Source organism: Macrosteles quadrilineatus, unplaced genomic scaffold, assembly GCF_028750875.1.
Source record: "Macrosteles quadrilineatus isolate MER2022 unplaced genomic scaffold, UCM_ALF_1.0 Scaffold_5__1_contigs__length_97177068, whole genome shotgun sequence".
NCBI classification, from domain to species: domain Eukaryota; kingdom Metazoa; phylum Arthropoda; class Insecta; order Hemiptera; family Cicadellidae; genus Macrosteles; species Macrosteles quadrilineatus.
In genome coordinates this window covers 37,817,252-37,831,863 of record NW_026542598.1, presented here as the reverse complement: position 1 = coordinate 37,831,863, position 14,612 = coordinate 37,817,252, and the positions used below count along the sequence as shown (strand labels likewise).

Genomic DNA, 14,612 nt, shown 5'->3' with positions numbered 1-14,612 from the left:
AGCTGTAAACAAAGCATTTAGATCCTAAGATTGAGCCTTGTGGGAACCCTCTTGTTTAATTGTTTAGAGTTTGGATCAAACCCGATATTTCTTTGCTTAGTTTATATTAGTCTATTTATAGTGTACCGGTAGCACTCCTAAAATGACTCTTTATTTATCGTAATTTTGAATTAAAAATGCCTCGAAAATTATTGTTTTTTACTTGATGTAGATATTTTTTTTAATACCTTTATATGTGACTTGAATTCTCACAAATATATTCCATGACAATATCAATATTGTATTTGCCAAATGATCAATAGTCTCTGGTCTTATGATGTACTTGTCTGTTTTACCATATCATTCAAGTTGTCAATGTGCTAAAAAATGTCCACAAGAGCGGTCACTGTTGATCGGATGACAATAAGGCTTTATTGTGGTTGCCAAAATGGCTATGTTGCTTATTTTAAGCTTAATGTCATTTGGATGAAAGTTATTTTAAAGTCTATTCAATCAAAAAGTCAAAATAAAAACCAGGAACATTTATCAATTAGGTGTCAATCACCATCAAGACCATACCAAGTTTTCACAGTCAAGGCAGTCTCAGATGGACAAAACTGTAACATTGAAGCATTCATGATTTTTCTCAGATTTGTATAATATTCAAATGTTGATTTATTATGGACAGTGCTCGATCTGCAGGGAAACGCGACGGCACGGAGTTCCGGTACCTCTCTTTCGGGGAGATAAAAATATTGGCATAATTAGGTACTAATCACAATAAATAGGTTACAGTTCCGGCACCTCAATTACTACAAATCGAACACTGATTATAGGTATTCATTTTGTGGTGACTTTTGGACAATCCAACTGCACACAAGAAATTACAACCAACTTTAGTAACATGTTAAGTATTTGATCAATGTTAAAATACCTATAATTTATGCCAACTTGACAATCTAAAGGCATTTCAATTTTTCAAGTGATTTTTGTATACCCTACATTAACTCCAAAAGCAAGAAATGTACATCAGCTTGAACTAACAGACATTTTTAAACGTCATGACATTAATTTATGATTGTAGAATTATTGAGAAGGCTTGACACAAGCCAATTCAGTTGTATAAATAGTAAACTTTATCACTGACTGATCCTTTAATACCAACAAGATGACATTTACCATTGACTTTGCATAATGAAACTAAATGCCCTTGACACTTCAGAAGATGCTCTACAGTAATATTTTACCTTCTTATAAAATAAAAGGACTAAGAAAAGACATTTAAATTGGTTTATCATAAGAAACACATTTTAATACAAAATTACTGTAAATTGTACGAATACAAATGTTTAAACGGGCAATGGAATTACTTCTTTAAAATAACAGATTTAAATTAATGTTGTGTCAACTGTAAATGAAATTGATGAAAATTAATTACTGAGCAGAAACAATAAACAACATTTTTAAAGGAAAAGTATAAACATTCTTAAAATCTAGATTATTGAATAGAAGGTTGGTAATTTCAGCGGCGTTCTTGTCCACCACGACCGCCCCCACCACTGCCGCCCTGCCAGTTGGGTCGACCCTGCCCTCTCTGTGATGGGCCTCCCCTTCCTCTACCTCGAGCTGCCTGTGCACGCAGAATGGCTGACTTGCCACGTCCTACAACAATCACAACATTAGCACCGGGTTATATATAGGACTTTAGGAGACTGCAATGGACATTCCATCCATTTGGAACTGATGTTGCCATTTTGTAAAATTCAGGACTGAGGATAGTTTATTGAATGAACTATTGAATTCAATATAACTTGACATTTATGAAGTTGAATGAGCTTCTTGCTGAGAGAGCTACCATCTAAAACTATAAAAAATTATGTGATGGTTTATGTGACTAACCCCATTGACACAGTTTTTTTTTTTTAATTATATTCTCTATTTAGCTAATTAATTTTTCTGAGTTATGCCTTTTTACGTCTTTTATCGTGTATTTCAACACAAAACGTCCATATTCAACCAAAACAAAAGCCAAAAAAATAACTGTGTCCTCCTCTTCCATAGGCTACCAATTTTAAAAGAAGCAAAACAGACACTGTGCAATCCCTATTAAACTCATAAAATGAGGCGAAAAAATGTATCAATCAAAGTTGAAATGTTGTTGCCGATTCTATTTTTCCCGTAAACGACCGATTACCTGAAAAAAAACCAGTTAGCCACACACTTCCCATCCCAAACTGGTAAAATCTCTCTCTACAGTAAAAACTATTTTGCAGCTAACTGCAACAGAGAACTTGAAAAAATCGGCTACAACCACATTTGGCATATTTGTATGAAATATAAAAAATAAAATTTGTAATATTGGCTTATTTTAACACTTGTTAAATTATTGACTATCTTTAACTCACCAGCTCCAGAACTGGAAGCTTTATTCCCTGCTCTTTTGAACATAGGAGCATTTTTTAACATGTCAGGAAGTATCAGGTATCGAATTTTTGACCCTCTTATGTAAACATTCTCAACAGTTGCGGTTTTCCCATCACGATACGTAACACTAAGGCCTGTCATCTGACAGTTCATGTTGTCTTCTGCTTCAACTAGCTTGCCTCGGTAAATTTCACCTGTCATGGTTTCACATGTAATTACATGTCCTTCTGCTTCATGTAGGACTTTGATGGGTACTCCGATAGACATGTTGTGTCTTTGCTACGGTCAAGCCTGCAATCAATAGATAAAATATTATTTGAAATTTAAGGTTTTCTTTTAAAATATTTCAACAGGGAAGAAACTGTAGATTAACTTAATAAGGATCTTCAACCATGAACACACTTCTGGACGATTCACAAGTCCCCGTGACTGCATAGAAGAGGATTCGTGATTCCAGAAAATGAAAGGATACAGTGAACTAAGTTAACATTTTTACTGTGATAGTTTATGAGCATTTTAAAATCATTTACAAAATTAATAAAAACGGAATAAATAAATAATTTAGGATAGTGAATACTGTTTAAGCATAGGTTATAAACGGAATATATAAAAATCAGTTACATTCCACCTAAAAATTTAAGTAAAAGCTTTTCTACCTTCTTATTAATATTCTTACTTAGTTCAATATTATAATTAGTTTTGGGCTAAAATAATAGGGCACAAGGCAACATCTAAAATAATGATTTATTTAAGTCCGGCCTAATTTACTGGGTGCTGTCATAGACAAAAAGAATTAAATATATACTGGTACCGTCAGTGGTACTGTGGTTACCATAGGTTCTGGCGCACACCGCTGGGAGCACCTTATAGTTACGGCATACACGCTACATAACTACACGGCGCTCCCAGCGGGGTGACCAGAACCTATGGTAACCGTAGCACGGCTGACAGTCCTATATTTAATCCTTTTTTGTCTATGGCGCTGTGTACAGGCATTGACTATTGGATACCGGTACTGAAGTAGACATCCCATAGTTATATGAGCCAGTCTCAGAATGAATAAGGGACTTAAAATTCCACTTTCTACCTTATTTATTGTTGCTGACCAAGTTGATGGGTTAACAGTTCAAGTTGATAAGGTTAACAGTTGTTGCTATAGGCCTAGCTCACCATAAGTCATTATACATTAGATTGACTTTGTTAAAAATTTTGTATATTCAACAGAAATTTAGTGATTTAGATCAGCGCAATCTATCGATGGCTCACAAGAACTACGACGATTTTGATTTAGAAAATTGGTGACAACTTTTGAATGGGAATGGGATGTCTTGTAGGCCTATTTAGTTATACTGTAGTCAAAGGTACAAGTTACCAAAAGAGTAAATCACTAAAAAATTTCCGTGGTAATAAACTCTGTGCTTTTAAACACTATTATACATTTCAGATCTTTAAGTTAATTTTATTGAGTACAATTTAATAAAAGGTCGATAGATAGTAACAAGACTAGGTTTAGGGTTTATACTTAAGCTAGGCAAGAAATGTGAAATGATAATGGCAAGCTTCAAGTGGAAACCAAAACTTAAGTGAAAGGCCAGGCAGAGCAGGACTAAAGGCTTGCGGCAATGTGTCGAAGTTATAATCTAAAGCTTAGGCTACATTATAGATGTCAGTTGTCGCTATATAAATAGCATAGACATATATAGTAGGTTCGCTAGGCCAAAAGGGATGCAAAAAGGGTAATCTTGCTCGAAAAAGGTGCAAGATGTGCTATGCAAATGGCCACAAGTACACAAGAACCGAGTAAATTTGTGCTCAGTGTCCTGGGGAACCAGCTTTGTGTCCGACAGGCGTTTATGACACCACACACCATAAAGAAAACATGGACAAGGGTGGGTGGAGGGTTGTATAAATTATGAACATTTACATGTACTTTTATTTCATTAACTCTTGTGCAGTAATATAAGATACTTGACACTTTTCACAATTCCAGTTCCTGAAGATTGCCGTGGCTTCGTTTGTCAACGCTGATGGCTCGAATTTGACGTCATATCCGGTACCATCTGATGCAGGGAATTTTTGCTGATACGGTACCATATTTCGACAACATTTAGGCCTAGTTAACCCTAGCAGTGGCCAACGAGCGTAGTATGCTAAAATGGGCCGACATTTTTTTAAACGGTGAAAACACCGCTTATAATCAACTCTGATTGAACAATATGTAACATGCGAAAGATCACATTCTGAATTTCATTTTATTATATAAACAAACCCTGTAGCAGTTAATATAACAATGTCACGACGATTAGAAATCAAATGAATTTTAGGCGCGGCACGATTTTTGCAGCTGACACTTGGGAACTGTCAAAACACAACTTGTTCGGCATCACCCTGCTCGGGTAATTTTCGTCTTGGGATGTTGCATTGTAACGAAACTTTGGTTTTAATTTAATTTCTTCCTAAAATTCTTGATTATAGCTTCATTACAATTAATTTTGATAAATAGGTTTTATGATTGGAAATAATATACTTAAATTCTTCACCATCATTCTTTAATTTAAATTGCTTTTGGTTACCAACAATCATGTGCCCTAAAAACAAACAAATTTAATAGCTTTAAAATATAGTCAAAGTTAAAACATTTAGTTCATCTAGTAGATCGGTTCCATAAAAGAACAATGTTTAAACTTTGACTATATTTTAAAGCTATTAAATTTGTTTGTTTTTAGGGCACATGATTGTTGGTAACCAAAAGCAATTTAAATTAAAGAATGATGGTGAAGAATTTAAGTATATTATTTCCAATCATAAAACCTATTTATCAAAATTAATTGTAATGAAGCTATAATCAAGAATTTTAGGAAGAAATTAAATTAAAACCAAAGTTTTGTTACAACATTTTTTTTTTTTTTCTAAGTCTACGTATACTGAAATGGCAAGAATCATTTCTGTCAAGGAACTACTACTACACTACATACTAGAGAGAGATCGAGTATTTATTTACACTTATTTCTCCTTTTCTTTTGTGTCCTTAGAAGTATTTTCTTTCTTATCACTTTCCGGAGATGTTGTCTTTTTGGGTGAGTCGGAGGTCTTCAGAAGGGCGTCTAGATACACACTAGGCAATCTCAATTGACCTTTCTCTTCTTCAGACGGGTAAGGGTGGGTGTTCATAACTGTTGAAATCAAGCCATTTAGATATGTTACTTCTGACTGTGGTGTGATGATTGTGAGGAGTTGATTTTGTAATACTGATAGACTGTCTGTGATGTTATGGGAGTTTGGTGTGATGTTGTTGTAGTCATTCAAAAATATCAGTCACAAAAAATAGGCGAGCCTTTATCAGTGTATGCAATGGAAATCAGGGAAAGTGCTAAGGTCTTAAACTTAGACTATAGTGAATCAGACCTAGTTGAGATAATCAAACTAGGTATAAACCAGGAAGATAGGGCTAGACTAGTATTCATGAGTGACCCTAAAAATTTTGAAGAAATAGATAAAATGTGTATTCATGTGCAAAATGTTAAATTTAGTGATTTTGAGAGAAAATCAGTAAATAGTAAGAGACATTTTGTAAACAATTTACAAGATCAAAGAAAATGTTATAACTGCAACAGAATAGGGCATATCGCTAAAAATTGTTTTCACGGTCAGAGAAGCAATTTTAACAACCAAGAGTCAAAAAACGTGATAGGAAGGGGGAGAGGATCTTTCCCTGCTTCCCCAAACCCAAGAATGTAAAAGTTAATAATAAGAAGAAGTTAGATGAAAAAAATAAATTGAAGAAAGAATTTTTCAAGGTCAAGAGGAGATTAAATAATTTAAATTACAAAGCATGGCAAAAAAGTAGTTTGAGGTGTCAATTACCAAAGTTAGAAGTAAAATTTAATTCTAAAGTAAAAGAAATTGTACTTATTGATACAGGTAGCTCAGTTAACATTATGAATGAAAGTATGTTCAACAAGTTAAAGGCTAGCAAATGTGTTAAAAGTTTTACAATTGACTCAAATAATAATAACAATTGTTACACAGCAACAAAAGAAGCAATAGACATTCTAGGAACTTGTACTGTAAAAATAAAATTGTATAATTTTTCCTGGTATGTCAACTTTTTAGGCAAGAATGTAACTTGGAACATCATTCTAGGGGCAAGTTTCATTGAGAATACTGGTATGGTAATTGATTTGAGTAACAGTGAGTGTTACTTTAAACACAAACCAAATGTTAAGTTGCCATTATTGAATTATGTAAATGTTTTTTGTAGCAACATAAATCAAAATATAATGGTAGGTTGTACAGAAGCTAAGGATGAAATTGCAAAACTTGTACAAAATCACCCTAAAGTCCCCCCCCCCTTAACCCTTAATTTACGAGTGTTTTTATTATCTTTAAGTTGGCTATGAATATGCACTTTTATAATGACTTATCTAATAATTTATTGTTTTCAATACGATTTGTTTCAACTAGCAACACTAATGCTATAATTAATGATTATTATTGACATTCCTCTGTTGTGATAAATCAGTACTGTACTGTAAGTAGCCTACCAGCCTATCACGGAGCAGTCAGTAGCTTACAAAACTTTCTACTGTTTTGTTTTGTTTTTTACATGGTTTATGACTACGCAATGTAGTGTTTGGCTAGGTTTTAGGAGGGTTAGAACAAGCTGTGATTTTAAACTTACAGTTTTTAACCTGTACCAAGGTCAATGCCATTGTCATGATTGCGCAATATTCAAGATCCCTCACCTTTATTATGCCGGATAATTTAGGTTCTACCATTGACTATTGGATACAGAAGGTTCTACTGTACAATGAGCACTGTACTGTAAAGTATTATAGCCTATGCTAATTTAATTGTGTTTTCATGAGGTCAAATCCCGGCCTATATTGACCGACGCTGGTTCTGAACCTCGACTTAGCGAAATTCCTTCAAACCTAACCTCTATATAACGAACCTCATTTTAACGAAATCCTTGATATAACGAATATTCAGTTCGGTTCCTTCAGATTCGTTATACTGAGGTTGGACTGTATAAAAAATCCTTAGTACCAATTGCAAATGATTAGGCCTATACTTGAGCTGGCTTGTGTCCATGTTTAACTCGGACTCAAAAAATCACTAATTTTCTGAGCCAGGTGATGGTTGAGTTATCCAGACTGCCGGGTTATCCAGTGCTGAGTTTGCGGGACTCTAGGCCTACTGTATATCATCTTACTAATATTATAAATCTGAAAGTTTGTGAGTTTGTGTGTATGTTTGTGTGTTGCTCAATCACGCATAAACTAATGGACGGATTGGGCTTAAATTTGGCATGATGATAGCTCACATTCCCTATTAACATTTAGGCATATTCTTATCTCAAAAATCCTTTCGGGCTCCGCCCCAGTGGGACTGTAGTTCCCCATGTTAACCTTATGAGTATTCATATTTAAAGGGAATTAAAGAATTTAGTCAGCTGTTTCAACTTTACAAGTTGGTTCTATAATATGCAATAGCATTAAAAAGTCATAAAGTTTCCCAACAGGGTGCAGCACTATTATTATTTTGTTTGTGCATATATGACAACAGCTAATTTGAACTAAGCAGCAACAAAAAGCTGTGATACACAATGAGAACTGTCAAAGTAGGATTGTTTACAGTTAGGTTTGAGTTTTTAAATTAATGAATAATTTGTGATATTGTGCGAATGTTTGATAATTATTTTTTTGTATTGTTTAGGTGCAATGGTAGAACATTATGGCAATGGTAGATGTGTTATACTATATCATACCGTAAATTTATGAACCAAATTTTATCAAACTGTGTCCTCCCCCCATTGCAAACGCAAAGCTTGAGTATAACTGTGCAATAAGCATTTTACACTTAAGCCCCCCCATACACTATCAAACATGTTGGACGGACATGTCGGGATCCAACGTCTTGTCGAACATATTGGACAGTGTGTGGGTTCCGACCCGACATGCTCGACGGATATGTCAGGTCGGATGCTCGGTCCGATAGCACCACCCGACTCGAGCCGTCCGCCTGACATTGGGGCCACAGTTTCCAGCAAACTTGTATTTAGCGAGTTGTGCGTGATGTGATAACCGTCCCATTTTTCCATAATGTCATTTAATAATAATAAACAGTTCTGGTCAGAATTTATTTAACTCTACAGAGACTAGAAGGCGTTGTGGGCTGTCAAAAGTAAACTCTATTGCAACAAACATGCACATATGGGCACGATATCCTGATGGGAAAGTGCAAGGAACTGTACCCCTATCCAGAATGTGATTTAAAGTTTGTTAAAAATAAAATTGAAAATTTAAGAGCCTAGTTCCATATGCTCTAAAAATCCCTAAAACCATTGCTAAAAATCACCCTGAAACAGCTAACAGTCGTCTCAAAATCCATCTAAGAACTAATATTTCACCTGACTTGTTGGGTAACATGCTCGATAGTGTGTGGGAAACACCCGACATAAGTCAGGTTGGATGATGGGTCCGTCGTCAGGTCAGGTTGTCAGGTCGGGTGGCATGTTCGATAGTGTATGGGGGGCTTTATATGCCAACCCCGTACGAAGGACGGGTGCTCTGCTAGTTATTAATATAAACAACTTATTAATTATATAACTTTTTACAACACAAACTAACACTGTAGGCCTAAGGTTTTCAATTTTTTCGGTTCTACGTTTGTTATTATATTTCGCCCCAAAAACTTATAGGGAACTAGCTGGCCCGACAGACGTCGTCCTGTCCTAATGTGGTTTTATGTCAAATGCTCGTTCATTTTCAAGATGAACTCGTTCGCATGGCTCAATCACGTCCTGGTTGAAGTTCGTTCGCTATGCTCACTCACCTTTAGGTTGGAGCTCGTTCGCTACGCTCACTCACCTTTAGGTTGGAGCTCGTTCGCTGTGCTCACTTGCCTTCAGGTTAGTTCGTTCGCTACGCTAACTCACCTCCAGGTTGAAGTTCGTTCGCTACGCTCACTCACCTTTCATAAATTAAAAAAAATTACAGTGCTGCACCCTGTTGGTAAACCTATTAACTTTTTAATGCTATTTAACATCACAGAATCAAATTGCTTGGTTGAACCAGCTGTTAAGATTCTTTAATTCCATTTAAATATGAGTACTCATAAGGTTAACATGGGAAACTCCAGAGCCACTGGGGCAGAGCCCTTTTGACGGATCTGCACAAAACTTCACACACACCATCCTTGAATAATGATAAATAATGCCTGAAAGTTTTATTACAATCTGTTGAGCGGTTTCGGAGTCCATAAAGGACAAACATACAAACATACATTGGATTTTATATATATAGATTAGGCCAATAGATCGCCTACAAAATGTATAGGAATGAATTTCCCATACAAAATCTTTTGAACAATTATACTGAGGCCGCTTTTCAAATTTCAAAACAAAATTCTTAAGTTAATTTTTTTATTTTTTTTTCACTTTATCGAAAAAATACACTAGCCTATCTAAATCATTATTAAGTTATAGGCTATTACTATTTCTAAATTCTCCTATTCTTTCCGAACAAAATTAACTAAGCCTAGGCCTATAAGGTTGGCTAGGCCTAGGTTTAAGTTACTTGTAGGGTTGATTTTGGGTACAGTTTCTTAACTGGGCTATGCTAATTGATTGAAACTATCAAATTGAAAATATTGATTAATGATCGATATTTTTAAATATTTTTATTATAAAATAAAACTATCATAACCTAACCTAACCAACCAAACTTGCTGATGGTGAAAAAATCGCATGAAGGTTTACTAATCGAATCGATAGTTTTAATCAATATTAGCATAGGCCTAGCCCAGCTAAGAAACTGTAGGCCTACCCTTGATTTTTCTTGAATTTTCAAAAAATGTCTGCAAAATCGCCAAAATGGGTTGGCCATTCCCTACTTCTAACATTGGCCACTGCTAGGGTTAAGTAACTTAAAGAGTTTCAAGCTATTACCTAGGCCTATGTGCCTAACTTAAGTTAAGCTAAGCTTATTAATGTGATGTCATATATAATGTGATGTGTAAAGTGATGTGACGAGTTGAGTTGGCGAGTCGAGTTGACTCGAGTCTAGGCCCGAGTCGAGTCAACTTGAGTCATCTCAATTACAACTCGAGTTGGTACGAACTCGTACGGAGATTGCCGAAGCTAAACAAACTCGTAACGTAACGAGTCCGACTCGCAAAACGAAACCGAACTCATACGGAGAAAGCCGAACCTACACGAACTCGGAAAGTTTCGAGTCAACTCGACTCGTAAAGCTGACACGCTATTGGCCGGTACCGAGTCAGCCGACTCGCAAAACTAACGGACTCGTACGGAGAATGCCGAGCTCACACAAACTCGGAACGTCTCTAGTCGAGTCGAGTCGACTCGTAAAGCTAACACGCTATTGGCCGGTACAGAGTCGGCCGACTCGCAAAACTAACGAACTCGTACGGAGAATGCCAAACTCAAACGAACTCGGAACGTCTCGAGTCGACTCGTAAAGCTGACACGCTATTGGCCGCTACCGAGTCGGCCGACTCACAAAACTATAACCCTATTGGTCGACACCGAGTCGTTGCGGACTCCCATGATGCATTGGTTACGGGTCGAGTTTCGAGTAGAGTCTGACTCGACTCGTAACTCGAGTTCACGGCAGTTGGCGAGTCGAGTCACTCGAGTCAGGAAAGTACCCGACTCATCACATCACTAGGCCTACTTATTAAGTTACTGTTTAGGTCCGCTAAGAATATTTAACTTTTTTTGTAGCAGCAAATGTGTTAATGTTGACCTGTTGTTACACAGGCAACGGCTAAAAAAGTATTCTTGGCCTAGGCTAATAAGTTAAATTATAGGCCTAGGCCTAGGTAGGCCTAATAATTAAAATTCTTGAACATAGGATAAAAAACCTAGCCTAGACCTAGCACATTTGATGAAATTGTACTATTGCTGAATTTAACTACAATCACAGTTCAAAATTCCATGATTTTGGGGCAGTTGTCAAAAGAAATAAACTTTAGGCTCTTCAGAAAGATTGAAAAGCATGAAGAAGCAAGTCAGCATAGCCCAGGTCCATAGAACTAGATTTATTGAACTAAGGTGCATTACAGTAACTTATAACTTACGTAATGAAGGGAGTAGTTAACAATCAACGGAACTGTTGAATTATTAATATTTCAGTAACCTTATATTATGAAGAGTATCAATTATGTAAATTCTCAAGCGAAAACGCACACTTCACGTTTGTTTCACCTTCACCTTCACCGGTTTCAGTGGTTTCAATTTCAATCGTTTCGTTTCGTTTCAATCGTATTTCAATTCAATCGTTTCGTTTCGTTTACTTTTGCCCGTTCGTTGCCGAATGTTATTTTTCTCTTTTACATATGAATGCTAGGAGGCTTGCTTTTTAAACATGCAGTGTCTAAACACGTATGAGAAGTCAGTCTTTGATTCGTAGTGTGTTTTGTGAAATTTAGAAAATCTTCCATGTTGGCTTCCACCATGAAAATCTTCCATATCAAAGAAACATTTTTTTTTTGGGCCTGGAAAAGTTTTAAGCCGGAATAGTGGGGTTACAAAAAGGGGGAATTTAAAAATGTAAAAGCAAAATAATGAGTTTAAATGTTTTCTTTTTATTTACATTTAATTAAATTTCTTCCTTTATTTATGATTATGAAATATCTACCAAAATTTTGCGTAGGTCAGGGCACGGCCGCGGTCAGGGCCTACCCTCTAGAGCCACCCCTAAATATTTTTAGTCTAGTCTGTGTTGTTGAGCATGAATGTGTTATTGAGTAGACTTTAGAATCTACGAATAAGCTAAAATTATCCATAACCAATGCTAACTTACTAAACTGTAGAGGACTCGTCTGTTTAAGTGGAGAAACAGGTTGGAATGGAAATTTGAATTGCATTTACTGTATTTGGAATGGATGGATTAGGGACTTGAATGAGGAGAATGAAATGAATAGAAACGAGACCGTTCATGGAGGACCACAACCCCCCACCACCGCGCCGTGGCACAGCGGAATTGGAATCGGAACGGTACATCGGTGCGGCTTCTTCTTCTTCAAATCCCAAGTCTCCTGAGTCCTCCCTCTTTAGAACAGAACTAATAGCACAGAAAACATACTACTACAACCAGTTATAACCAGGGTTATAGTAGTATATTTTCTGTGCTAATAGTCGATTCGATAGGAACAATAGTTATTTGTGCAACTAAAGAGCAAAGGGAGCAATTGACTCACTCGAAGGAAATACTTACTCAGAATAATTTCTCGAGTGAGGCAATTGCACTTGCACTTGAGATGCACATTATATTTTTCCTACAGTTACCATAAAACAAATAAACTGGTACTGTATTTTATAATTTTTCAAAGGCTATTATTTAGTGTTTTCTACAAATAGAACTCCAGCCGAGTGAGATTGTTCATGATTATATTCGTCATTGCTGCCAGTATGTCTTTACAAATAATTATTTTACTTTTTTACTTAAATAAGAGTATAATTTGTTCACATTATTACTAAAGAACTACCTGAATTCCTCATTCCTATGCATAACCTGTCTGCCAAAATTAGTTGTTGTAATAACGTCAATTGTATTTACCTGAAAAAATGTAGAGTTAAAAGGCCGCCTGATGTTGTTCAGATGATTTTCGTTTCCCTTAACTGTGAATAATAATTGAGCGCTTTAGTGAAAGTTTTATAAAAAATTAAATGTTTCTTGGGTGTAGTAATTCCAAAACCGCTTGACTTTGATCAAAATAAAACATAATATTTTTAATGTCCTTGTTGTACAAATTTTACTTAGCCTAATTAAGAGGAGTTTCCGCTGCAATCATCACAAAGTTAATACAGTAGAGGTTTCCTTCTGTTTCCCTTCGGCTAACATTCTCTTCACCGTTTGTATAGGAATCATCTTGGCGACATTCCTTTATTATAGGCTTATAACCTAAAATAAACCTAATAACCTAAAAACTATCCCCATTTCTAATTGGTGGCGTTCTATGACTTTTCCATGTTTCCATAGTTTGAAAATCGGTTCTTTCAAGGATTTCTCAAGAAATACAACAGCACTGTGTCAATTCATTTTTCTTATTTGGTGGTGAAATATATCAAATTGTGTAGGCTTTCTCGATTTTTTCTTTTGCAATATGTACGCAAACCCAAATTTAAATAGTAAATCCTACTAATATTATAAATGAGAAAGTTTGGATGTTTGGATGTATGGATGTATGGATGTATGGATGGATGTATGGATGTATGGATGTATGTTTGTGACAAGTGAACGCGAAAAATACTGGACGGATTGGGCTGAAATTTGGCATGATGATAGCTCACATTCCCGATTAACTAACATATAGGCATATTCTTATTTCAAAAATCCTTTCGGGCTCCGCCCCAGTGGCTCTGGAGTTTCCCATGTTAACCTTATGAGAAATGGAATTATTGAATCTTAACAGCTGTTTCAATTAAACAAGTTGGTTCTGTTCTATGATGTTCAATAGCATTAAAGTTACAAGGATTACCAACAGGGTGCAGCACTATTATTTCTTTTACATTTATGAAAACAGCTAATTTGCAACCAAAAGGTGAGTGAGCGTAGCGAACGAACTTCAACCTGGAGGGGAGTTAGCGTAGCGAACGAGCTAACCTGAAGGCAAGTGAGCGCAGCGAACGAGCTCCAACCTAAAGGTGAGTGAGCGTAGCGAACAAACATCAACCGGACGTGATTGAGCCATAAAACGAGATAATCTTGAAAATTAAGAAGTTAAACGGGGCAAAGCCCGCGAGTTACAGCTAGTAATATATAATTTCCATTAAATCAGTAAATCTTTACATTGAACTAGTGGCTTGTAGGGGCAATAGCCCCTATATACATGTAATATATTCTAATTTTGTAAACATTATTTGTCTCATGGGTTACCGTACTCTACCTTGAATTATCGTTTAATTTTTTTGTGTATTATAATTATGTATAATAGTTATCACATACCTGCATAATTCATTTTTATGTCCACTCTGTTTAGGATAAAAATTCGAAAGGACTCTTCATGTGGTGTGTTTATAACACAAATTTTCTAATCATAATACAATCATGTATTATGATTAGAAAATTTATGTAATATAATCATAAATCACAATATAATCATGTACAACAAAAGAACATTTTCAATAATAATCTTCATGACTATTAATTAAATAAATGTATATACATTTCTTTGAATAT

At 35.6% G+C, this 14,612-nt stretch overlaps 1 protein-coding gene across 2 annotated transcripts; it reads right to left on the bottom strand.

Moving 5' to 3' along the window:
* Window positions 1–1,265: 1,265 nt before the first annotated feature.
* On the bottom strand, window positions 1,266–11,643 carry LOC128994621 (small nuclear ribonucleoprotein Sm D3-like). 2 transcript variants are annotated; one of them, XM_054419291.1, is made up of 4 exons: window positions 11,509–11,643; window positions 5,405–5,576; window positions 2,385–2,694; window positions 1,266–1,641 (listed from the first exon to the last, which is right to left on the bottom strand). In XM_054419291.1, the coding sequence occupies exons 3-4, from the start codon at window positions 2,668–2,670 to the stop codon at window positions 1,502–1,504; spliced, it is 426 nt and encodes a 141-aa protein (XP_054275266.1). In that variant the 5' UTR covers window positions 2,671–2,694; window positions 5,405–5,576; window positions 11,509–11,643; the 3' UTR covers window positions 1,266–1,501. The 2 variants fall into 2 exon arrangements, with proteins under 2 accessions (XP_054275266.1, XP_054275267.1); XM_054419292.1 differs by lacking the exon at window positions 5,405–5,576.
* Window positions 11,644–14,612: the final 2,969 nt, after the last annotated feature.

What these genes read in the sequence shown, in the direction of transcription:
- LOC128994621 (XM_054419291.1), bottom strand. Translation starts at nt 2,670, where the DNA reads ATGTCTATCGGAGTACCCATCAAAGTCCTACATGAAGCAGAAGGACAT. An exon ending in AGCTTCCAGTTCTGGAGCTG is followed by an intron (nt 1,642 to 2,384) that starts GTGAGTTAAAGA and finishes TGATTGTTGTAG; the next exon opens with GACGTGGCAAGTCAGCCATT.